The sequence below is a fragment of the Nipponia nippon genome, unplaced genomic scaffold (genome assembly GCF_047370975.1).
Source record: "Nipponia nippon isolate SJK-2023a ecotype South Korea unplaced genomic scaffold, ASM4737097v1 scaffold_10, whole genome shotgun sequence".
NCBI lineage: Eukaryota > Metazoa > Chordata > Aves > Pelecaniformes > Threskiornithidae > Nipponia > Nipponia nippon.
This window is the reverse complement of record NW_028262291.1, coordinates 2,472,572-2,498,405: the sequence shown is the minus strand read 5'-3', so window position 1 is coordinate 2,498,405 and position 25,834 is coordinate 2,472,572. Positions and strand designations below refer to the sequence as shown.

The following is a 25,834-nucleotide window of genomic DNA, read 5'->3' as shown; positions in this document are numbered from 1 at the left end:
ATTAATGCAAAATGGTCACAAGGAAAGATATTTATCACCGGGAAATCTCTGGGTCACAACTGCCTTGCCCTGGAGAGCGGGCAGACACCTTCAGACATGAGAAAGACAGCAGTGAAAATGCTCTTCCATTGTTTTTACCCTTGCACCACAACACCTTGCATAACCTAATGACAGGGATTATTTTATTATGAAGTGCCCCACGGCAAAGAAAAGATGGCACTGTCCCACCTGCTCATACAAGCATCGCCCTGAGCAGGAGATCTCTGCTGTCAAACAGCTCTCCTGGCCCCGAAAGAAAACTGGTAAGTCTGACAGCCATTGAGTCGGTAATTCAGCACGACAAAATAGAGCAAAACAGTGCTAATTTCAGGCAGAACAGCAAAATCTGCTCCTAAGCCCACCACTAAGAAGTAAGGTGAAATTGTGGGGAAAAGAGAGGGGAAAGAAAAGAAGGGGGGAAAAGAAGGGGGGAAAAGGAGAAAAGGGGGAAAAGGGGGGAGAAAGAGGGGAGAAAGGGGGAGAAAGAAAGGGGGAAGAAAGAAAGGGGGAAGAAAGAAAGGGGGAAGAAAGAAAGGGGGAAGAAAGAAAGGGGGGAAAGGGGAGGAAAGGGGGGGAAAAGGGAGGGAAAGGGGGTAAAAGGGAGGAAAGTGGGGGGGCGGGGGGGAGAAGCTTTTTAAAGCAGGAGCCAAAATCCCGAGGAAAAGAAAATAAGAAAGAGGAGAGGAGGGGATGCCCGCAGCTCCCGTCCCAGCGCCCCTGCGGCCAGGGGCAGCGGCGGCGGGGCCCCCCCGGGGCCGGGGCCGGGGCCGGCCTGGCCGGCAGCCGGCTTCGGGCTTCGAAAGATCGCTCAGGGCCAATGGCAGGGACCAGCTCGGCGGCGGGAGGGCCGGGATTGGTGCAGGAGCTCTGCTGATCCCTGTGGAAACCTCACCGGTACTGAATGGAGGAGGATGCTCGGGGGGGAGGAGGATGCTGGGGCGGGGCGAGGAGGAGGATGGGGAGGGCTGGGGGGTGGAAGGGGCCGAGCTTCCCACAAAACAGGGCTGTGTGCGAGGAGAAAGTGCATCAGTACGGGGAAAACCAGCCTAGGGGGCACTTCCGAGCAAGGGAGGGAGCGGGGAGATTGCAAGGGCCGGGCAGGGAGAGACAAAGAGAAGGGAGGACATGAGCGAAGGGATCGGGAGAGAGCAGGGGATCAGCTGAGTTAAATCAGGCAAGAAAAGCTCTTCCCCTCCGGCACATCCCTAAGAAGGGCAGGGACAGGTTTCCCCCCCCCCCCCCCCCCCGCCTTTTTGGCGAGAAGACAAAGAAGCGAGTGGCCCCATGGGGAAAGGGGGTGAGCAAGGAGGGGAGTCGGGGGAGCCGGAGGGGCAGAGCCGCTTCTACACCTGGGAGGAGATCCAGAAGCACAACCTGAGGACGGACAAGTGGCTGGTGATAGAGCGAAAGGTTTATAATGTCACCAAGTGGGCAAACAGGCACCCGGGGGGTCACCGAGTGATCAGCCACTGCGCCGGCGAAGATGCCACGGTAAGGACCCACGCACAGACACCCACGCAGCTGCCTCCCCGCTCCCACCAGCAACCCCCGACAGCTCGTTGTCTTCTGGTGGTTACTGCCAAGTCAGCCAGCTTGTGTGCAGCCCGCTGTCTGGCCTCCCTCTCCCCATCTCTCTACCACCTGCTCTACGCCCAGCTCATCTCTTTCGCCGCTTTTTAGGAGCGAAAAGCTTGGCCCAAATTGATGCCGCTCCGTTGCGCCGTGGCAATTCGCAGCATCTGGAAGATGGGTTGGTAGAGGTTGCTGGGCTCTGCTTAAGTCCTGCTGTTTTGTCTTTGTCTCTTGTTTGTGCTGTGCCCGGAGCTCTGGATTCATGAGCCAAGTGTCCCAAATCTTCCCCTCTCCAGTGTGCAGCTTCTGACATGCAGAGGCGCAGCAGCCAAGCACAAGAAAGGGTTAACGAGAGGCTGCTCTGTGCTTCAAAGTTGCTTCTGTGAGGAGGGTGAGCTGGAGGCTTTAAAACAAGGAGCTTTTTAGCTTTTTCCCCTGGAGAGAATTCTCTAGAGAATTTAGTTACAGGTTTCTACAGAAAAGGGGGGGGGAAGAAAACCATTTGCTGCTGCTACAGCGGCTCCTGCACTTCATAGCTGGTTTCAGCTACCGCTCAGGTTTCAGCAATTTGAAAAAAAAATAAAATGACAAAAAAAAACCCAAACAAAAACAAGCAAAAAAAACCTTGAAAAAGGAACAAATTGCCTCAGAGGTTGTTGTCTGCAGTTTCCCTCAAAGCCACCTTCTTCACAAGCGCATCCCCAGAGCCTGTTCTCTCCCCAGGGCATTAGCCCATAGTTAATAAAATTTAAACTGCCTCAGAGCTTTTCCGAATATGTGCATGGTAAGCGGCAGGAGAGACCAAGCTGTAACATTAACTGTTCCTCTCCCACAGCTCTTAACACCTTAGCGAGAAGGAGGCTCTCTGTGTGGCAGAATTAATTGGCAAGAATTACTAACCCTTTCCTTTCCCTCAGTCTCCATTTGCCTGTGGTCTGTGGTTATTTTCCATTCTTTTCCTTGAAGCACTGAGATGCGTTTTGGTGTTCCTGTCCCCTTCCAAGAAATCCTCTGAATGAATAGCTTTCTCCATCAAAAAGATGGGCCAGGTTTTACTTTCAGCTGCTTAAGCACAGGCCTGCTGAAACCGGAGGAGTTTGACTCCTGTCCCCAAAAATTTAACTCCAGTATCTCCAGTAGAAACCAAAAAGCATCTGCTATTGCAGTTGTCTCGAATCTTTGCAGGGGAGGCTGAAACACAGGTTTGTGATTCTGCTCCTGCTGGTCCCCCTCCCACCTCCCCAGGGTCCATAGCATCCGTGAAGGCACGGTCTTAAGAACGCTCTGAAATTGTTCATCACCGCTCTGAGCCTAAACCAGAATTGGCGTCTGGTTTCTAGCTTCCCTGTGGTGAAGAACAGTTTACTGCCAAGCAATCTCTCTCCCATTCAGGGTGAGAAAGCCTTGGCCTTGACCCTGTCAAGGCTTAACTAGCAAGTTGCATTCCGTGTTGCAAGATAGCACAACTGGAAGAGTTTAGGAGGAGGAAAAAGCAATGATAAAAATTCAGTTTAACAGGCGTACATTCCTAGTTCTTATATGGCTTCCATCTTCCTCAGATTCTCCTTAGCACCACATGCAGTTAGGACCTCCAGTCCAGCAAACATGCACTAAAGGAACCTCAGCATCTTGTCCGTTTGTCTTGGACCAGTCCTCCAGAGGATCATGTTTATCCATCTACCACCAGCTGCCCACCGACAGCCTCCCTGAATTCCACATCTATGCTGGGCCGCTCTAAAGATCCCCTGCTAGGTGACGTGTGAGCTACTTCATCTCAGGATGCTCGCAAGGCAGCTAACCGAGAAGCTTCCATGACAGCTGTCATGTTCAGCACGCTCAGCTCATGCCGGTCAGGTTAGGAGTGCCCAGGCTAGCTTATGCACGGACTTCCACTATGGGTGCTAACAACGCTGAGCATTTCTTCATTTTAGGTCATACTTTAACATGCTGAGACAGCAGACTGGTCTGGGACAACGTGTTCTGGTATCACATCATGCACAGTTGCCTTCAGAAAATGAAGGCAAGAGTATGCAAGGGCACCTTGCAACCTGTTTCAGAGATGTTCAAGGGTGTGAAAGAACGTCCTTGTACTGATTGCACTAAGTCCTTCAAATGCTCAGGTACAGTTCGTACCTCTAATACGAAGCTTTTTTTCACCAAAAGCAGCTGGAATAATTCCCACTTGCCCACTTCCCATGAGACACTTCAGCTTATTTGGCCAGGAGACCACGAAGTTGGGAGGTCAGGTGTAAATATCCCATGGCACTTCCCAGAGACTATCTTTTGCCTTTTGCTTTTTATCTCCTCTAGTCCAGATCTGAGGACAATTCCAAAATTCAGGTAGTATCTTCCATTTGGGACCTATTAGTAAAGGAGATGCATGAGATATAGCTAATAAAAAAGCAAGTCTTCCCCTTGTGGTAACAGGGATCACTCTGTCCCTGAAATTGGTTACAAAAGAGGAAAGTTTGGGCACTTTCGTACTGGCATGAGAGCTGAGCTGAGAGTAACTAGGAAATTCTGGTGCTTTACACAAGAAGCGCACCTCAGTTTCATTTCTGGCATTTTGGTTTGCCTCCCCCATTGAAATTACTTTTTTCCCCCTCCTTACTTCTACCCCCATAGCCTCTGGCATTTTACAGTTTTTGTAGTCTTTAAATTATTCCACAGAGTTTTATTTCTCTCCTCCACCTGTAGCTAGCTCATCTCTCCCCTCCACCCCCCTACCAATGCTACATCTCTAACTTCTCATATATCATTTCTTTAACTTCAAGTTAAATGGCTCAGGTCAGCTTTCACTCTCCCTCCTTCTATGCCTCCCACAGCAAACTTCTATGCTCAGAATATTATTTCGAAGCTCAATCCAAAGTCTTGGAATCAGGTGAAAGTCTCTATTGATTTTGGTGGACTTTGGGACCAAGGTTTTTGGCTGGTATTTTTGAACACCAGAGCTAGACTTTTGATGGAGGTCAACTCCCAGAAGGGTCAGCTGGACCTGGTGAGTACTTTCCAGCCTGCCCTTTCTGTTTAGAGCCAGAAGTGAGATTTTAGTTGGTCCCTACTATTGTTAGGCAATGGGACAAAGGTGGAAAGGCTAAAGCATGGTACTCCTGACTTCTGGTTTTGACTGTTTTTTCTGTACCAGTCTTAGCCCTTCATGTAATTACATCTTTACAGCTCTCCTAGGTGATTTTTCTGGAGTTAACTCCAGTTCTGTGCAGTAAGAAAAGGGCAAGGACAGAGTAAGAGTTTCTGACCTTCATCAACTTACTGTCCCTACCACTATCTTTGGGGTTAAAATTCAAGCCATGCCATGTGAAAGGAGGGCTGTGCAAGATCTCACTACTAGCAGCAGATGCATCAAATATATGCTCCCACCAGGTATCTGTAGGACATAGCTAGACAAAAACATGTGAAAAGGGGAAGGAATACAGAAAAAGAAGAGCCAGGCAAACTCAAGAATGCCAGGTTCAAAAAGACTCTACAAACAAGGAATTTTCTTTCCATATTAGAAGTCTTGAAAATGTGTAAGAAAAATATTATTCCAGCTGGGTTTCCTGCTTTCCCAGCCCCAGGAGTATATGGGATAGGATTTGTTTCACAAGTTTCATCCCCCAGTTAGGTTCTGCTGCTGAAAGTTAACAAGCTGTTTGTGTCTATTATCACGTTTGAGAGACTTCAGTAAAATGTCCCCAACGTTCAAGGCAGGTACCGAACAGAAAACAGGCAAGCAGTCTCACAAAAGATTAATGGGCCTCTTATAGGGACAAGCAGCCGTATACCACAGCACAGTAGAAATAACAAGAAGTCTTATCATAGGTATTGATAACTAGCAGCTCTTCAAGATTGTTAAACTCTTTAGCATATTTCAGAGTAATGAATAAAGTTGCTTTTTGGTGTAAGTGCTTTTTTGAATGGGGCCCTAGCCACTGCAAAGTTCAATAGCAAGCACTTTAAAGCAATTGCTTAAAGTTCTGGTATACAATCAAGTTTTTGGTTTGGTTCCTTTCTAAGGCATTCTACTTGGACTTACATGGAGATAGAATTGCCTGTATATCTAGAATATGGTTCTAGAATAAAGAAGAGTTAAGGTAGCATTCAGTTACTCATCTTCCAGAACACAAAGAGAAAGGCAGTCTCCAAAATGAAGAGTCACCACTTTTGACTCAGCTGTGTTAGTGCTGGGATCTACAGGTCTGGCCAAGAGATCCAGTACTATTTTTTGTATCTGCAGTCATGTCCAGGTTCAGTCACCCCACTCAGTCACCCCCGTCTTGAATTGCCTCCAGGCAGCAGACTTTCAAAGGGTATTTATATCCTAGTGGGGATTTGCACAAATTCCTCTCTGCCTGCCTTCTAAGGGAATTAACAGGATTTAGGTATTTAGTTGCTTAGAAAAAATTTCTTGAGGTGCCTTTCACCATATGTCTAGATAGCAGCCCAGATCTCCCCATTCACTTCCTACTAGATAAGTAAATTCATCGGCCTCTGGCAGAAGTACTGCACTGAGCAGCGGTGACAGAGATGGACGTCAGTCTGGCACCCCTCTTTCACAGTAACATGGGGGGACGACTGCAGAGGACAGTGCTGGAGATGGATGGGAATGACACAATGAGTAGAAAGCAACAGCTTACTCCTGAATCCCTCACAGTTACTCATATTTCCACTCCAGGATGCATTCCAGGCCTTCCACATCAATCCCACCTTGGTGCAAAAGTTTCTCAAGCCATTACTTATTGGAGAGCTTTCTCCAGGGGAACCTAGCCAGGACCGAGATAAAAACGTGAGTATTTGTTTCTGAGCTGGGGTTTATGATGGGTATGTTCCACCATTTTTTTCCTCTCGGCATGTCCTCCAGGTCAGAGGCAGGCAGATTATAAAGGTCTCTTCACTTACAGGCAGCTCCAGAGAGGGAAAAAAGTGCTCAGCGACTGAACATCTGCATGTAGCAATGTGTGCATCCCAGTATAGATTAAAATGCATGTGGGAGGGAGGCGACACATGCAGACTGGCCTTTCCTTTCCCATAGAGCCACCGACAGCTGATTTCTAGCAGCCCATTCCAGGTGCCCAGGCTGGACTGATCCCACCCTGAAGGGAAATGGGAACTGAGACACGTGGACTGGGAAATGTGCACCAGCCCTTGTGACTGGTGTCCCTTCTGCTATTCCTTCTCTGGTGACCAAGCTCTAAAACACATGTTATCGCTAGCCTGATACGGGGGAAGGAGAGGAGTGGGCAAAGAAGGCTGAAAACACTTGCAGACAAGTTGCTCACCACCTCAATAAGACTTGACTCTCTTTCACTGTTTGCTCTGCAGCTCCCTTTGACAGATTAACTCCCAGGGAAATACCCCTTTGAGACTCAAACTGGTTTATCCTGCTGAGCCCAGTACCAGCAAAGCTCTGGAGAGCAGCTGTATATGTGCCACGCATGGCACGAGCAATAGGCACCTATGAGTGAGGTGAATCAGATACCTCATTTCAGTGGCTGTGCTTAAGGAGCAGCAACCCACCAAGTACCTTTTCCACCTGCTCTGCATCCTCAGGGCAGCTCTGTGTCCCTCCCAGACAGTCCGTTCATTCATTATTCAGGTACAGTGCGTGGCATGACTAGCTCTTGCCACGAAACTCAATCCTGTCCCGTTGTTTTTGACTGGCCATGATTCTGATATATCTGTATCACTCACAATAGGAGTGACGACGCTAACCCGCATTAACCCAAGAATGCTCTTCATGAATGATTGCACGGTAGCTGACCCGCATATTAAATAGACCACGGGTGCTCTGCTATTGGGTGCTCAGCATCAGAGCTCTGGAATTATGCATAGGACTGAATTATCTCTTTCTCCAGCTGCCTCTTTAATACTTGTAAAGCTCATTCAGATGAGAGTCATCAGCTGATGTAACTCTCAACAGAGCCAGGTAGTGCCGCTGATTCACAGCAGCAGGCTTGAATTACTCTCCTAGCTCAAGGTGCAAAAGGTCAGGACATGGGCTCAGACCAGCCAGGATGTTTATTCATACGAAAGTGCTATGAAAAGCTAGAATACAGTGTGAATATGGAGGTAGGTCCTTCCTTACCTCTGCAGTAGCCAACCAATGCAAGAAACAGCCAGGGTCCTTAGTATGGAACTTGGCCTTCCCTCCTCAGACACGTTCAGACTTACTTACAAGCTGCATACTGTGTCTTGCATGTCTATCTTGCAGTCCCAGCTGGTGGAGGATTTCCGAACCTTGAGGAAGACAGCAGAGGACATGAACTTGTTCAGAGCGAATCCTTTGTTCTTCTCTCTTTACTTGGGCCATATTATTGCAATGGAAGTTTTGGCTTGGTTAATGCTTTCATACTTTGGTACTGGCTGGATCACAACTTTCGTCCTCGCCTGCATCCTTACAACTTCCCAGGTGAGAAGTAGTGGCACAGAGCACACTGGCTACGCAAATCACTCAGGAGAAGGCCAGTGTGCGCTGAACTTTTCGTATTAGATTAATTACCAGCGCAAAACAGTCATACCAGTGAAAAATATTCACAACATACCTGCCACTGTGGTGCCTTCTGGCCACCCCTACCCACTGCTGATTGTGGCTCACACATTTTTATCACCCCTTTGGCCTTTCCTTCCACATGTCGGTGGAGTTGGTAGTGTTAGGTTTACGGTTGGACTCAATGATCTTAAGGATCTTTTCCAACCGGAATGATTCTATGATTCTATGTTCCCCTCCAGAATGAAAACAGAGATCTTCACCTTCTCACTTCAATTAATTCCCCCTCTTCCTCGCACTCACAACTTGCCTTCTATCTCCATTTCATTTTGTGCTTAACTTTGATTTCAAACAGCTTTCTAAAACTACTTTATTTCCCCTCATCCCAGGTCCAGGCAGGGTGGCTGCAACATGATTTTGGACACCTCTCTGTCTTTAAGAAGTCTTCCTGGAACCACATCGTCCACAAGTTTGTCATTGGACACCTGAAGGTAAAGGACATTATGGACCCAGGGCGCTGCAGAAACAGCTGCAGTCACTTTGACTGTGTCAAAGTAGGAATCCGCAGCTCTAAGCCTTTCCACAGTGAGCAGATGCACAGAGGAGAAGTTAGTGACCATTGCACATGGAGCTGTTGTGCAGAAGAGATAAGAGACCATAACCACAGCTGTTAAAGAACACAAGCTGTAGTTCCACTGGCTTCAGTGCAACTGTACCGATTTATAGCAGCTGAGGACAAAGCTTATTAAATTGCATAAAACCCTATTTTAACATCATATTTTTGCCATGCCCTCCACCTCCTTCACACTAAGGTGCAGTGTTTTTCAAATGTCCCACCCTGTTACCTTCCATCCATTCAAGATGCCATCAGAACTTCTGTCCTGGGCAAGGTCCAGTGCAAGGTCCAAGGCAGTGCATTTGGGCATCCACCTGCAGTAGGAACTTATAGGGGGTGGGACATAGCTTTGCCCCTTCTCCCAAACCCACTTTGTCTTGCCCGGTTCCTTACACACACAGGCAATAGAGGGAAACCAGTATAATAATCAGTAAGGCAGCAAGGGGAAATAGCCTACCATCCAGCTACTAATAACAGCTTCACATGTGGGAAGACATGGTAACACGCAACTCACTCAAAGTATGTTTACTCCCTGTTCTTTCAATACGGACGATCCTTAGCGAGGGCAAACCACCCCTCTGAAACCAGCTTAGCCACTTACTGCTTATTGCTATTTCAAAAGCAAATAAGCAAATAAGAGTTTGGCCGTAATCTGTTCTAGTTTATAGAAATGAATGGGTAATCCTACTGTTGGAGGAACTGTACTTTTCCATGGATTAACTCCTTATTCTTGTATTTGTCGAGGGTGCCTCTGCAAACTGGTGGAACCATCGTCACTTCCAACACCATGCCAAGCCCAACATTTTCAAGAAGGACCCAGATGTGAACATGCTGCATATTTTCGTCCTCGGAGATACACAGCCTGTTGAGGTAAGGCAAAGTGGGTAAAATGTGGAAAACCATTGTTCTAAAGGGCTTCAGAGAATGCTTGTGCAAAACCAGGAGTTGACTAGCATTGGTAGACATGACTTACACAGTCAAGACTTCATAGAATTATAGAATATCTCAGGTTGGAAGGGACTCATGAGGGTTGGTACTTCCAGGAATGCTAAAAAAGTAAATGATTCATCCAGGGATTTCATCTGTCTGTGTTGTCTGATAGGAGTTTGGCCCTCACACCCTCCCAAACCTTGGGCTGAAGAACAAGATTGATTGTATTCCCTATCCATTTCCTATATTGACCACAGAAAAAAGTGTTATGGGGTAGCTTGGGAAAAGCAAAGCAATCAAGACAAGACCGGAAAGAAAGTAGAAAGTCATTAAAGAAAACTTTATCCTGCTGGCTTGAAATATCAACGTGAGGGGAAACTATGGTGTTCCTCAGTACTTCATCAAGAGCATTTCAAAACTGATCTTCCATTTGCACAGAAAATATCTTCCAGTATTAGTCAGTCCAGCCGTGCTCCAGCCAACCTGTTCAAGGTCCTCTCCACTGGAGCCTTTCCCATGCAGTTGAGGGGATATTGCTTGCATAAGCAATACTTTCTTACATTAACTATGTACTGTTATGCTGCACATGAAATAACAGTCTACCTTAAGGTATTTTAATCCAATCTGTCCTTCTAGAGCCAAAATATTTACTGTCTATTGTATAAAAACCTACACTAAGGACACAAACCTTGTACTCTCCCTGGTCTTGTTTATAATGGAACAAGGATTTCTAGTTTTAAAAACAAACCAAAGAAAACAAACAAAGAAACATCTGCAGCAAGTACAACACCGAGAAATACAACATTAAAAAGTTAATGGTTTCTCAGCCAGCTTTTATACTACTGAGAAAGTAACTCCAGACACATGTAGGGGCCGTACATGCTGATATATGGACATGTATAGAGAATGTCTTGCACACACAGAATTTTCAAGAGGCAGAAGGGCTCTTATATGTGATTAAAATGAAAGCCTTCTCCTGGGGTATAAAAAAGCCATTATCTAGAAGCCGTAAATCAGTATCACACTCTTAAATGTGTGGGTGCAACCCATTGGACAATCTTGTGCTTGATAACTGGGTTTAAAAGCAGACCGCGGTTCTGCCACTTAAAGGAAAAACTAAGAATGTAAACATTTATGACCACAAGGAAAACTGGATCTCCCTCCTACAAAACACCTGAAATGTTAGGCCAGCATCAGTCTGTCCCAATACTCTTTCACACTTGTATATAATCCTTTTCCAGATGATGCTAAGCACACGGCCTTTCAGAACTCAGACCAGAGTCAATGATGTGGCTGATTTATTGGTGCTACAAGTCTTACCTTCATTGGGAAGTTGCTATGCTGGAAGCAAAAATGCAAGTTCACAGCAATCCAGATTCTCTATGCATTAGCTCCTTGTGTGGACACTCCTGGAGCTCAAAAAAGACACTTCTGTATAGCTCTAGATATTTCACTAAGGAGATGAGGTTAGGAGACCGGGTACTCTTGGCTCCCTCTTTTCAATGAAAAGAAATGGGCACCTGCAAAAATGCAACAACCCAAGGTCCGAACCTGTGTTTGGAGAAACTTCTCTGCATCTGCTCTTTGTAGATGGACCGTAGTAACACAGGAATCAGTGCAGAATAGCTCTCAACGACAGCACTCTATTTCTATCACTTACCTGTCAAACCAGTGACACGCCATTATAGATTTAAGCACGTCTGTGTGACTTGCCGTTGTAACAGCTGACCACGCTAGTTTTCCCGCTGTTGGTAAAGTAAGCTTTCACAAGACCTGGCTAATGGCAGGAGTTCATGGGGGCTGATGGCTGCAGAAGTCAAAAAGGATCAATAGCTGGGACATCTTGCATGGAAGACTACCCAAGGATCATTGTCTTCTACTGATATCCTGTGTAGTGACTTACCAAAGGTCAGATTTTATGCCTATGTTTGTATTGGTAATGATGGAGATGATAGCAGCTCTTAGCACAGCCACAGGCATGGCAGAAGGTGGAGAAATGCCTTAAAATGCCCTCAGGCTCTCAAGTAAATAGAACTTATCTGAATATCAAGCCAGAAAACTTAAAAAAGGAATTTACATCTAGCACAAATACAAAGGCAAGATATTTAACCATATCAAAACAGTTTTTACCTTTACTGGTATGGGAATTTTGTCAAAACTCCCCAGTCAGTAAACAAAGAAGTATTGCAGAGAATCTTCTCTTACATGTGAGTGTCATAATCCAAGCCTGAGCTTTCTCCTCTGTGCCCTGCAGTATGGCAAGAAGAAGCTGAAGTACCTGCCTTACAACCACCAGCACGAGTACTTCTTCCTCAGTGAGTATCTGCCCTGCACTCTGCCTTTTTCCCTGAATGCCAGTTGACCTTTCCAGCCCCTAGCAGAGCAACTCCTTAAGTCTCAACTCATCTTTCCCTTCCTCAGGACCACCATCCCCTGTGCAGGTCCCAAAATCAGTTCAATATATTCTCAATGATATCCAAGCATCTTGAACATTGCCAGTGTGGCGTTAAGCAAGGCAAACAACTGAGACTGGGAAATAACCTCTGTGTGAGAGGCTCCATGGGAAAAAATGCATGTTGCCAGTGAATGCTCTTTGATAAGTCAAGAGAATGGGTGCGAAGCAGAGCCTTCTTTCTTCACAGAAAGTCAACCACCCCCCATCACCAGCCCCTCACCTCTCTCACCAGTGCTAGGCAGGCTTTCCCTAGAACCAGTCCTAAATCACTGGCTCACTCTCATGTCAGATGCCTTTCCACCCCTCTGATGGCCAAAACATTTCCCTTTGCTTTGCAGTCTTCCCGCCTCTGCTCATCCCTGTGTATTTCCAAATCCAAATCATCTCAACCATGATCAGGCGCAGGTTCTGGGCGGTGAGTGAAACGTTCCCTCCATCTTTATGGGGTCCGGCTGACTCATAAGAAATCACACTTGAGTAGGGAGGGAGGCCAGTGGGCAGGGATTGCACTTTGCTGTATTAATTACCCAGCGTCCCTAACATCCCCAGCAAGGACACGTTATACGAGCTAGGCAAAGTGATGCCTAATGTCTTCTCTTTTCCCCTAGGACCTAGCCTGGGCCATCAGCTACTACATGCGCTACTTCATCACATACATCCCATTCTATGGCCTTCTGGGATCCCTGTCTCTCCTCACCTTTGTCAGGTAGGAGATAATCTCCCCTCCTTCCAGTGCCAGACGAACGAAGTCTCAGCTCTGATGTGCCCCATAGGCCTTCCCTGTTTAGATTCTCTGCAGTCATTGATCTCACTGTGTGTTGTCTTGGGTATTCCCACTGCTTCGCTTACCTCTTCTCCCAGTGTGGAGGATGAATGGCCTGTACACTACACGCACACGTCATTCCTTCTACACAGAGGTCTGGACCTCAGAAAGCCATTTCACACCACAAATCAAAGTGTTCCTACCCCTACCCTCCAGTCTGACCCCTCCAAACCCACCTCCTTCAGTCCATGGAGAAGTGCTTCTTGTGCCTCTTGATTTTGTCTCCTCTTCTGGCCCCTTATCATTACCAGGCTTCATGATTTGCTGTTCTTAGTACAGAAACAGTATTAATCAGCCAACTGCTGTTTGATTGATGCATGGAGAGTTCCGTGAGAAACCTAAAAACATGAACTACAAGCGTGAGCTGCCAAAAGGAATCGGGCAGGGCAGAGCTGGGGATGCTTACACACTGAATGGTCGCAGTATTCCACATGGCAGCACTGAATTCATGCTTTCTATCAGGAATTTCTATCCTGCACGCAATAGCTGCAACTCTTCTGGCTAATACCAAAGGGCAGCATTTAGTCCCACAGTCAGCATTAGTTTTAGGAAAATATTTCATCACAGTGAAAAACATTTTCTAAAACAATTTCATTTTTTGAATAAAAAGAAATGGCAACAGATGTACAAAAACCTTCATGACTTAAGTTTTCATAGTTTCAAAACACTTTGGACCTAAGGAAAACAGGAGATTCAAAAGACATACATTTGTGTAAGTGCCTAGCCAACCTTTTCAGTCTGAAATCTAGCTGAAAAACTTACAACAACCAACCTATTGTTTCCAAAACTTTTGTATTTTGATTAAGCTAAAAGTGCAAGAAGAAAGGCAAAATTGCAAATTCAGATCATCTGCTCTTTCAGAAAACAAGCCTAAGGACTAGAACAAGGATGCTTCTGGACAACTACCTTGTCAACATACCTCTAAGTCTCAGCATAGAGAAACTACTTTGGGTAAATAAAGAGAAGAAAGTGCATTTCTGTAGACTGTTGTACAGGTGCTAAAAATGCGGTTACATACCATAAGCAATAGAAAAGCCGCTCCAAAGCAATACCCAGCCCAGTGCAGAGTTGAGACTTATGGTAAAGGTACTGAGAGAGCAAAGGGACGCCGGGAGCTCCAGTGTGCTAAGCTTGACACCCAGAAAGCTAACACCAATGGGCAGGTGGATTTTGCAATTAATGTATATATGTTCAGCAAGCAATGGGAAAGATGAAAACAGTTCTGAGAATTTCTAAATCGGGGCTTGTTTTTTTTTTCAGGGAGTTGGATCATCTTTATTTACCAAAAGGCAAAAGTAGCATGAGAGATCAATCCACTTCTGAGGAAGAGGGATAGCCCAGTAGGATGCCCTCCTTTTATTTAATCATAATTGTCTTGGGCCCAGAGGTATAAAGAGGGGAAGAGAAATTCATCACAGAAGTGATTCTCTCTGGTTTCCACAGAAAGGGATGTGTTTACTTCCATACCTCGGAGAAACACTCTCTTTGCACGTTGTATCTCCTGCTGCTCCCCGTAAACCCCACGCTATTTACCTCATATCCTGGTCTGCAATATAAATTGTCATGCTTTTTGCCTGTTTGGTTTTGAAGGTTTCTGGAGAGTCACTGGTTTGTGTGGGTCACCCAGATGAATCACATTCCAATGGAAATTGATTGTGAGAAGCACAGAGACTGGCTTAGCTCTCAGGTAACCGGGAGGGGAAATAATACTCCTGACTCACCCCAAAACGGATTAGAAATTTGCTGAAAGAGCAGACAGGTTACCCAGGTACCAGTATACGATCTCTGTCCATGATGCCTCCCATAAAGATGTTCTCCCCAGAGCCAGTAGTGCTGAGTCAAGACATAGGAGGCCAACCTTCCGTCATTAATTTGACAATCAAAAGGTTATAGTTCGTTCTTTCAGATTTGAGGGAGCATCAGGCTCAAGAAGCATGACTTGGCTTTCCTGTGTGGTGTATTTTGGCATATACATATGAGCGAATAGAAGAGCCCCGGTGAAAATCAAAGCTGAAGAGAGAGCTCAACATATTTCTAAAGCTTCTATTTCAGCAATAAGGACTGAAATGAAAACCAGCTGCTTTCTACATCTTTTTAATGCCTGGTCAGACAAATCTACCCTGCTGAAAGGACACCTCTTATTTACAGTGCTCCAAGTCCTATTCAGACCTAGAGAATAATGAGAGCAACTTTGACACTGGGCATATGAATTTGGTATTACTGAGCTGAGAGAAGAAATCATCTCATGTGTTAATTAGTATAATTAGTATTTGTAGTTGTTAATGGGGCCTTGAAGGTGAGCTTTCACAGTCTGACAGTCAATTTCTCTCCCTTGTGCTAAAAGCACTAAAAAAATAAAAGTGCTAAAAGCACTATTCAGGAAAGCACCTAAGCATTTGTTTTAAATTAAGCACCTGAGTAGATTCACTGAAGTCATGGGAGTGTTCAGGTGTTCACCTTAAGCCTTTCCTTAAGCACTTTATGCAACTGGAATTTGTAGACAGAAAGAGGTTGTGAGAGTGAGGGATTTGGGGAGCGGGATTACAAGAGGGAGAAAGATGGGGGGAGAGAGAGAAAATGTGTGTAGAGGGAGATAAGCCTCAGACACTGACGGGGTTTTAGGATGCATCCTGGGGGGGCGAGGAGAGTGTATCTCCTACGGTTACTATGTAGAAGTCACAGCTTAGCCAGTTCAGAGTGTAAGAGGATTTTAAGACAGACTACCTAATTGTACAATCATTAATAGCAAGAGTAGCTAAGAAATATTCCCAGAATATTCAGATCTTGCGCTTAAGGCAAACCGGGCAATAACTAGGTGGGATGGGCGAAGCAGGCTTTCTGTGTCCATGCGTTTTTCCTTCCCCATTTTCCACCTTGGTACTGTTATTAACCATCTGATCTCCAAGGGGAAAGGCTGAGATTTAGGAGTCTGTACTTGGACTGCTATGTGACTCGTCACCAAATGTCCACAAACTGCCTCCTTATTTATATTGTCCCCTTTACCACCGGTCAAACCCGTGGAGACATGGTCAGCACAGCAGTTGACAGTAAGCCCCAAAGGAGGGTTAAAGCTCCCCTTGCTGTCACCAGCGCTCTCAGCACGGCAGTCTTCTGCGCTCTGACAGCTCAGTAGGGCAGTAAGACACATTATCAGCCCCTGCCACAGGCGAGACAAGCTTCGTTCTGATTTTAGGGTGAGACTTCAGCAATCTTCACAGCGGCTTTCTTGCCTTCACAGGTGGCGGCCACTTGCAATATCGAGCAGTCCTTTTTCAACGACTGGTTCACCGGGCACCTGAATTTTCAAATCGAGCACCAGTGAGTATGGGTACAGAATCATTGGGCCATTACCAGGTTGGCACAGGAGGGACTTGAGGCGAGGGAAAGTCTGCTAAAGGCACGTGTGTGGGATGGGGCAGGATCTTTGGAGCTCTACCATATGCCAAAGAAAGAGAGTCCCAGACTACTGGGGATCACAGCCTGCTTCTGCTACAGGCTTGGCATCTTTCTCTCTTGCTACCAAATACTTCAGCTCTCACTCTCACAATTTTAATTTGGGGTTTAATTAGGAGTCAGTGGTACGAGTCTACCAGTTACAACGGCTATGGACTCATATCCTAACCTAACTACTTGAACTTGAGTATCCAGTTCAGAAATTTCCTCTCCCTGACTAAAAGCACTTCAGTGTTTTACAGCCTGGGACAGCTCTGTGGGACTGTGTACACTGCTGGGTACCAGGTTTCAGGGAAGATATTAAAACCAGGGCCATCTGGACAGGCTGTTGCCAGTGACAACACAAAATGTAAAAGAGACGGCATTTAGGGTAAGGCTGACTGGTTTGGAAGTCAGCTTAGGAAATCTCCATTGAAAGCACAGGGCAAGGTGATCCCAAGTTCTTCCTTACCTGCTTCTCTGTTCCGTGAGCTTCCAGAGGTGGGAAATCAATGCGTTCAGTTTTCACAAGCCTCCTTGAAACAGAGGACTGTAAAGCATGGATACCTCTCTGTGCCTCTCTTTCTTTTGTCTACTTGTACAGCTTGAGTAGAAGACAATAATCAGCCCCAATGAGGAGGCAGAGAGAGATGCCCATCCCTTGGGGTTAGTCTCTAGAGTTTGCTCAGGTTTGTTTTCTCTTTCTCTGTTCAAGCCTGTTTCCAACAATGCCACGGCACAATTTCTGGAAGGTGAAACCTTTGGTGAAGTCATTATGTGCCAAGTATGGAGTCCAATATGAAGAGAAGCCTCTTGGCAAAGCATTCGTAGACATCGTTGGGTAAGGTCCTTCTAGTATCATCTGCAGCTTGCAATTCATTGTTATGTGAACATCCCATATTTTCTAGTACAGAGAATTCAGGACACTATAGACCTTGCAGAATTACCATGCTGATATGTTGTAATCTGGTGTCACGAGGTTAACAATCTTCATATCGCAGTCCAAGGAACACCTGCAGCAATGTTGACCCACAGCAGAGATGACACAGCTCCGCTGATTTAGTGGACTAACGCCAGGTGACGACAGATGGGAAGCTGCTTCACTACATCATGGGGGAAGAAGCAACTGTCCCCCAGAGCAGCTTCTGCAACCAGAGCACTGCCATCGAAGCACTGAGTACTTAGCCTTTAGATGGGTACTAACCTGATCAAATAGGGACTTTTTTTATAATATCTTTTTAAATGCTATTCTGCCAGCTGACGATTCTTGCTTTCGGAAGCTGGCAGCATATCTTCAGGCTGCAAACTGAGATGAATCAAAGGGGAATGAGTCAGGTTACAGCCCGTGCTCTTTCCCATTTGAGCCCTGCCAGCAGCAAAGGACTATTCCCTATAGACATAGTTGAAGCCTAGCCTAATAGTCCTTGTCAGGCAGACACTGGGTTAACGTTTCTGTCTCAGTTACTCCAAGGGGAATAATTCATGAGAGGGAACATGAGAAAGTATTTTGCAGGCCAAGGATCTCCACTCTCAAACCATTCTAAGCAAATGCAAAGCAAAGCAGATTGGCCCCAACATGCAGAAGGGCTGGAAACTGGTTCAAAACTTCCTCTTGGATATCCAATTAGCACAGGAAAATGCACGCAACACTGAGACCCAGGGAGGGTGAGGCCCAGCATCCCACCGTGCAGAGCCCGTGTCCCTACACAAGTTCTCAGAAACCATCTCAGCGATTACTTGCCCTCCCGATAGAAGGATCATCTCCCGTAAAACATAGTAAGCTATTTTTCCAGCCTCCAGACTGAATTCTGTTTGTCAGAGGACTTTTGGGCCCAAACCAGCTCAGGTCTGTCACATAATATTTGCGGAGCTGATGCAGATGGGAAATTCTGCAGGAGAATTCCTGGGGAGAAGTGGGGAAGCTCCCTCAGAGGTACAACGTGGCAAGCCCAGGCAATTCTGCTCTGCTGTTTATTCAAGGCCAGAGGGACTACAGAGAACACAGTGGGCATCAGGTGAAGTTCTTGCTCACTGAGTCTCAAACTGGTCACTTTGGGGGTCTAAAGAGCAAAATACATAGCTCTTCTTGCTATATCTGCTATACTGGGGAAAGACATTCCGTGTCCTAAGGATTCATATTCAAATTCAGGCATTTTTGTAGGAACAAAACAGCGGAGGGAAGATGCACATGCCAAACAAACTTCTCTTCATTTTCTTTCCACAGGTCCCTAAAGAAATCTGGAGATCTATGGCTGGATGCTTACCTCCATAAGTGAACATGACTCTTAATGGGGAGGTGTGAGTGACAGGGAGGGACGGGGGGGTGCGCGGGGGGGAATCACACGTGTGTCTTTTACTCTCGGATTTCGGTCTCTATCTACCTGCACGGTTGGAGGGGAGTTTCCCCTCTTTGTGAACTGCTACTGGTACGGGCTCAGGCAACCTGTTTAATCCAGACAGATCTAAAATGTGCTTCAGAGGATGAAAAGCGATGCCAGTATTGCACAAAACGGAAGGTTGGGAGAGGGTGGAGGGAAGGACTGTTTAAAAAAGGGGCATTAATATCTGACCTTGACCTTCTCTTCACAAGATTCGTTCTAGTTCTACCTAAACCACGCAAGCCCCTGATTCACAGACACGTAAGACTTGTTAGGCTTTAGTGAATATTTACAACCTGAGGACACCCCAGTCAGCTTATGCCTCTTTCCTCTTTCCCGTGTTTGTGTAAAAGAGGAGCTCAGTCGAGTTTAATTTGTTATCAAGGAAAAAATAACGCAGTCCCATCACAGCAGGGAGCTCAGGTGGGCTGCGATGCCCGCCTGCAGGAATCGCACCCCACGGGGACCGGCAGCTGCCGTACCGTGATGGGGCTTTCAGCCCAGCCCAGAGCCCCGCTGTCTCGGGCTCCCTCCTTTCTCTCCCTCCTTTCTTCCTCTAATCATAGCATCGCTTTAGTAAAAGCTGTGATACTGACCCTGCACAACTAACGTCTAACCACCTCTCAGCAGGGTTAATATAGCTGTATTTTTATGACCAACCCCTGTTTCCAGGGGTCTGTGGAAGATCTTCGGGCTTAAACAGCAAAATGTCTCCTTTAGGAGGGGGGTCTATTTTCTCTCTAATGAGCAACAGGTCTGGCACAGTATTATGGTTGTCAGTAACTTACACAAAAGACCAAAATAAGTCACATAAGCAAAACTTACTGATTGCTCACGAGTGCTCCGGTGTAAGCACGAACGGTCTTTTCAGCAGAGCAGTTCGGCAGCGTGCCGCAAAAACACGCGGTTCTGCCTGTCTGCACGTGCCTGGCAGAAACCAAGCCTCCTTCTGCTTGTCAGAGGCCAGGAGCAATGGCACCATTTACCCTTCTCTTGGGAACGATCAGCGAAGAAAATGAGTTGTCCCTGCAAAAGGAGGAGCTGCCCGGCCATTTCACCTGGCTCCCAGGTCCTTCGGGGAGGCCGCTGAAAACAGAATTGACCAGGCTGTGCTGGTGATAAGAAACCTCTAGAACCCTCTTACAAGTTGGCTAAAACTCTATTTTCTGCCTAACACCTAATTACCAAAATCCATGAATGGCTTATCAGGAGATATGGTTGAGCAGCTTCCAGGTGCTTCTCCAACAGGCAACCTGATCCCAAATAAATCAAGGGCTTTAGATTCAGTTGTAATACAACAGAAGAGACATAGTCTTTAGTTTATGATAGAGGGCCACGGTTTCGAAAGCAGTCTCCAATTCCAACAGGTATCTCATTGCTGACCCAGAACACCCAATAGGGCTACTCTAGTTATTAGGCAATGATTATTTTACTTTGCTCAGCTCTGAAACTGGATCCTCTCTAGCAAATCCTTGAATGCTAACAGAGTCGCACAACATCAGCAAGGTTCTTTGTGAACAAAGACAACTCCAGGACTGCGGCCAGCCGCTTAAAAAAAAATAATGTATTCCCACCCCCCTCTTTGGAGAATAAGATGAGATTATTTCTTTGCTTACAGACGAGAAATTCATAGGCAGGACTGCAACTTAACCTAGCTAGTAATGCTTAAGGTTTGTAGAGGGCTTATTTTGGTGTTCTTGCCCACCCCTAAGCTAGCAAGACCTGAGTGACCACTGTGAATAGTTGGGATGAAATGCTACCATCTCCAGGGTGTCTGAAGCTTGAATCGACTTTGAGCAAATTTTATAGTTGATTTCTAATAGCATAAACAATAACGTCCTTCTGGATGCTGTAATTTCCCAGACAGGTAGTAACGAGCTAGCCTGGAATTGTGGCTAACATTGTTAAGACTGCCTTAATATCTGCATCTCTTTCTGACTCCTTGAATGTATCTCACTGTCTCTGCTCCAGCAAGGGTGACCACAAGCACACAGTAGCATCAGCAGTGCAATCTGTTAAATATTCAGCTTGCTTTTCTGACAGTTCATATTTTTCTACCCCTCCAGTTCTTATTTTCCAGAGCAAATATTTTCTCAGTACAGATGCCTCTTCCTCCTTAGCGCTCTTAGTCCCCTCTTCTCTCTCTTACCTTTCTTCTTGGGAAACTCTTTGCTTTTCAACACCTACAGAAACTGCAGAAAACTGGTAGCTCAGCCTAGGTAAATAGTCCTGATATACCAGCTTGGCTTCCTTCTTGCCACTGACCCGTCTACTGGAAGAACTGTTTTCCTGCTAAAAACCCAAAGTGCTGCCAACACAACAGCCTGGCCTAACAGGAGACAGCAGCTGCTACTGATGATGGCTGAAAGAACTCGAAACGTTCAAGGAGAGCAACCACGCTGCAACGATCTGCAGAAGGAAAGACCAGCTCTTAGGCAAACGGGCGATGGTTTTTTTCCCCAAGACCTTAGCACAAGACACCAAAAGGAAGAAAGGGGGGACAGGAGAGGTCTTGAATTAACTCTTCCTCAGCTACTTGCTTCTTTCAGACTCTCGAAAAATTCCCTTTTCATGAAAAATGTTCAGTTGCTCAAATCCAGAAATAAAAACTGTGCAATGTTACAGTCAGAACCAATTTCCAAGTGTCATGCATCGTCCTTGCTATTGCAAGAGAAAAAGGTCTATCCTGCAAAGAACAGGTCACCAGCCCTTTGTAACTAGCCATGTATTTTTCTTATTCATTGAGCTTATAGGTGCAAAAAGCTTGTCTGGTCCAAATGTAAGATGCTGGTTACTTTTTCCGGCAAAGCCCCTCTGGCTTATATAGCTTCTTCCCCTCCCTCCAAAAAATCCCAGCCCTCTATCTTGGGAGTCAAGCTGTTTCATATGTGCCTTGATATATAAATTCTCCATCCTTTAACTGGAGCAGGTCAAACAGATTCCTGACAAAGAGCCCTGGAAGTCTGGAGCAATCTGCTTTGTTATAATTTTAAGTAGCACCAAAGTGTGACCAGGTTTACAGGAGATGTTGCAGAAGTTTCAGTAAAACTGCAAGCTTAGGTGGATCTAAAGTTCACATGACTTTGCTTGGCTTTGTCTCCAACCTGGGCAAAATGCAGCAATCGATCACAGATGAGCTTCCCTTTGCAGGTTACAATTAGCCATCAAAATGGTTCGAACACAGAAATTTAAGTACAGTTTTGCCCAGCTTTCTGAGGACCATAACTAACTAGTTTCTCTGAAAATAATGAGGTGAAACCTTGTACGCTTTCTCTTTTGATAAAGGTCATTCAGTCGCACTGTAATGAGACACAAACACACACAAAAAAATAATCTGTAAAACATGCTGGGAGCCTGCCAGGGTTTATTTAACCCAGCTAAACCACATCATTGGCTACATGAGCACTTGGCAACGGAGAGAGGCCACGAGTTGGAAACACAGAGTTTGTTTCAGGGCAGATAATAAAACAATAGGCAGGAAAGGGCTGGCGTTGCTTCTCTTCAGTCACTTGTTAGCAGGGACTGGCGTAGGAGCTGGAGGACCAGGACGGTCAAAGATTAACGGTTGGACTTGATGATCTTAAGGGTCTTTTCCAACCTTAACGATTCTATGATTCTATGAAAGACAGTTGGCAGAGAAAGGCATTAACTGAAGCAAGTGCAGCAAAGGCAAGAGAAGCCTCTGGGCGGGAGAGAGACGGGGATGTGTTTTGGGAGAAGTACAGAGATGGGAGAAATGTGGGAAGGGAACCGGCTGGGGAGGGATGCATGAGAGAGTGGGAGAAAAAAACACCAAGGCCATGGAGAAGGAAGAAAAAGCAACTTGAAATCAGGCGTCCTGTATTCTGCCATTCATCGCTAGTGTCTGCCTGGATGACAGCTTATGCTGGGGACACAGTGCAAGAAAGGGCTCAAAGGAGACGGCAGAGGCTGGCAACATCACTAGGCAGCTCATGGTGAGCTGGACCTTGCATTGAGCTCGCCCTCCTCCAGCTCTGAGAGCAGGGACAGCACAGGGGTAACACAGACGGTGCCCTTCACTAGTGCCTTTCAGTCCCCTGCAAAGCACGTGCTTCTCCTGCACTCCAGCTAAAGCAGGTTAAAGCTGTAGCCTAGACCTTCAGCAACAAAAATTAACTCCACTAAAGGCCATGGGTCTGTGCCAGCTTTGTGAACTAACATGAAACTAGCCCCATCTTTCCAGGCAGAGGCACAATGGGAATTAGGGGATTTAAACACTGAGATTTTTCCTTTAAGCATGGATTTGAGGAGTCTAAGATCCCAACTGCTTACTGAAATAGGGCTTGGGAGGCTCAGAGCACCAGCAAGGCTTCATCAGGACGTATCTCCAGGCACCATCACTCCTCGTGACAGGGGCTGATCACACTGGCTGGATTTTAGGTCTTTGTTAGGGCAAAGACATCCTTTTCTTTCTGTAACAAGCTGCCATGTCCTAGTCATGGCCTCTTCTAAGTAGATGCTTTCCTAAGAAAGCCTTCCTAACAGAGCCCTAACATTTCAAATGTTCTCTAGGAGTTGTTAAAACATTAAAACCACATTCCGTACAGCTCCTGATTATTAAATTCTTAAAAATAAATACTTCAGTAACTCAAAAAAGAACAACTTATTTCTTGTGTATTCTACCGCTCAATAAAATCATAACTATTTGTTGACCATAAAATGCTTTATGTGCTTTTTTCAGTCACATCCAGAGCCACTGCAGTGCTCGAAGGACCTGCTTCCTCTCGGAGCACCTTCTGCGATACCAACCCACTAGCGGGTAGCATGGGGAAGCCAACTAAGCTAGCTGGGACATTTCTAGGGCGTGACTGTCACCATCCAGGTCTGGCACTGAGGTCAAGAACATATGTTCAAATTCAGGATTCTTAAAGGGTCAGGGTAGGATTTGGCATAAAGGGTGATTCAAGTCTGAATTTCAGCTTTAGTCTTGCAACTGCTTTTCTTACCAGTTCACAGTCAGATCCCAGACCAAGAGCTACAAGAACGCTGTGGAAGCAAACTCTAGAAAAGGATTTGGGATCAGATTTGCTGATTATGGCTTCCCTTGTTTTTCCTAACTATGTTTTTTTTTATAGAGGAGCTGCAGGTCCTCTACATAAAGGTCCTTTTTCCACTCCACAGGGTGAAATTAGTGAAATTACTTTTATAGCATTGATTTTTATAGTATAATAGACAGATTTCTTTATCATTCTTCACAAAGCTCAGGAACAATGGTGCTGCTTACCCTCATCTTGGGAACAAACACCAAAGAAAAGGAGATCTTCCTGTAAAAAGATTTGCCTGGCCATTTGGGGAGGCATCTGACAACAAAACTGATGTGAAAACTTCCATAAAAGCTTCTTACAAGTTGTCTAGACCTCAATTTTCTGCCCATTCATGGCTTATCCAGAGGTGGGGTAAGCAGCTTGCAGCAGCTTTCCTAACCGACAGCTTGATCCAATGCTTCAGTGGGCTTTAGGTCCACACCATCAGTGGGCTTTAGGTCAGCCCAGAGGCTTTGACAGAACCATGAGACTGTCAGGTCTTGCAAATAAACCCTTTGAGCCGTATCACCAGATAGAGGAGCACACAACAATGGACAGAGGCTGCGAGTAGGAAGCGCATAGGCTGTCCTAGGTTAGGCGACAAAACGGTCGTCAGGGAAGGCCAGTCAATGCTTATCTGTTACCTTAAACCAATACTACAGTTTTCCAGAGTACACATTAATTGCTTCATAGGTAAACTCATTCTGCACAAAGTACTCTATGAGAAGTCATAGAATTCAAAACAGAAAATGACCCTACCTTGCCCCATTATTAGGACTTCTATTTGATCCTAGATTGAACACATTCCCCTAATACAAACACAGGGAGCTCTTACACAAAAATAAACTGTTACAAATTGATATATCACCTGGCTTTCTTCCCTGGGAGTACAACTCTTCCCAGAACCTCTGAGCATCCCAACGCAACATGGCTTGAAGGGGAACAAGGACCCGATAGTCCTGAGTTCACATTCTGGATTAAGATGCCTACGCTCCAGCCACATCTCACAGCCATACCTAAACACTCCCTGCTCTTTCACAGGGCTTGTACCTCTGCTGGGAATCCACAGACATTAGTTGAAATGCTCGCCAGTTTTTCAAGTTTTATCTTCCATAAGCTTAGGCTCAGCTTACCCAAAGTCCAGCTCATCCCTCAGCTGTGAACTTGGGAAACCCCTGTGAACTTGGGAAACCCCTGTGAACTTGGGAAACTTGGGAAGCCCCTGTGAACCCAGTAGTACAAGTGGCTGGATTGGCTGCTTTGTTTTTTTTTTTAATTTATCTGACTTTAGGTGGCAGTAAGTTGTGACAGACTAAACTTTCCGTGGACTAGTTGAAATTCAGACTTTTCAATTCCCTTCCTCCCTTGGAATTAGCACATGCCTGGTAAGGAATCCAAGGCATGAAATCAACATAAAATGCACCTAATATTCTTATGTCAAAAACTTAACACAAGGCATCAAGCTCATCAGTTCCAACTCTATTTTAAGCTACTTAATGGCCTAAAAAATAGAGATTTATGATTGGCAAGATCTATAAAGAAGCCTTAATCCATGAGCAACATTGCTTTAAAAAAAATATCTGGTTTACTTACTCTGCAATGGCCCAATTCCAGGTGTCTCGAGGAACTGTATGTTTTACAACATACCTAGTATGTGGCATCAACGTGATAAGAAAGGTGTTCGTGGTGCTCGTACATACGGTTTTCACCCAGATAGTGCAGGAAGGTACGATGTCACATAGCTCCTTCCTCGCAACAGGGTTTCTAAAATTCTGTTCAGAAAAGGCAAGGACAAGTTCAGCCTCTGAAGAAACTCAATTTTTAGTTCAGCATTTGTGCTGGGGTTATATCATATTATCACATATTTTCTTGGGCAGCTTGAAAATCTGAAATCATCAAACATAATATAGAAACATTTCCATAGTGCGTCCTACATACTGCCCCTCTCTCCTGGCTGTTTTGCAGTTTCTACAGAATAGGATATAGGTGAGGTTGCTAGCCTCTTGTAAGGCAAATATTTCATTCACATTTCCAGACAGAGGATCATCATTTGTTTGAAA

The 25,834-nt window shown here is 45.7% G+C and overlaps 2 protein-coding genes across 11 annotated transcripts in view; one reads left to right on the top strand and one right to left on the bottom strand.

Annotated features, from left to right (window-relative positions):
- The first annotated feature begins 734 nt into the window (after positions 1-734).
- On the top strand, positions 735-21,641 carry LOC104009393 (acyl-CoA 6-desaturase). Its single transcript, XM_009461375.2, has 12 exons — positions 735-1,530; positions 6,284-6,394; positions 7,820-8,017; positions 8,485-8,586; positions 9,456-9,581; positions 11,896-11,956; positions 12,435-12,511; positions 12,705-12,802; positions 14,510-14,606; positions 16,158-16,237; positions 17,067-17,192; positions 18,576-21,641. Exons 1-12 carry the CDS (start codon positions 1,324-1,326, stop codon positions 18,625-18,627), a joined length of 1,335 nt encoding a protein of 444 aa, XP_009459650.1. The 5' UTR covers positions 735-1,323; the 3' UTR covers positions 18,628-21,641.
- Positions 21,642-25,367: 3,726 nt separating this feature from the next.
- The window catches only part of RAB3IL1 (RAB3A interacting protein like 1), a 39,109-nt gene continuing 38,642 nt past the window's right edge, over positions 25,368-25,834 (bottom strand). For all 10 annotated transcript variants that reach the window (XM_087742161.1, XM_087742131.1, XM_087742198.1 and 7 more), the window contains one exon: positions 25,368-25,546. The gene's annotated coding sequence lies outside the window, so the exon portion shown is untranslated. The remainder of the gene's footprint in view (positions 25,547-25,834) is intronic.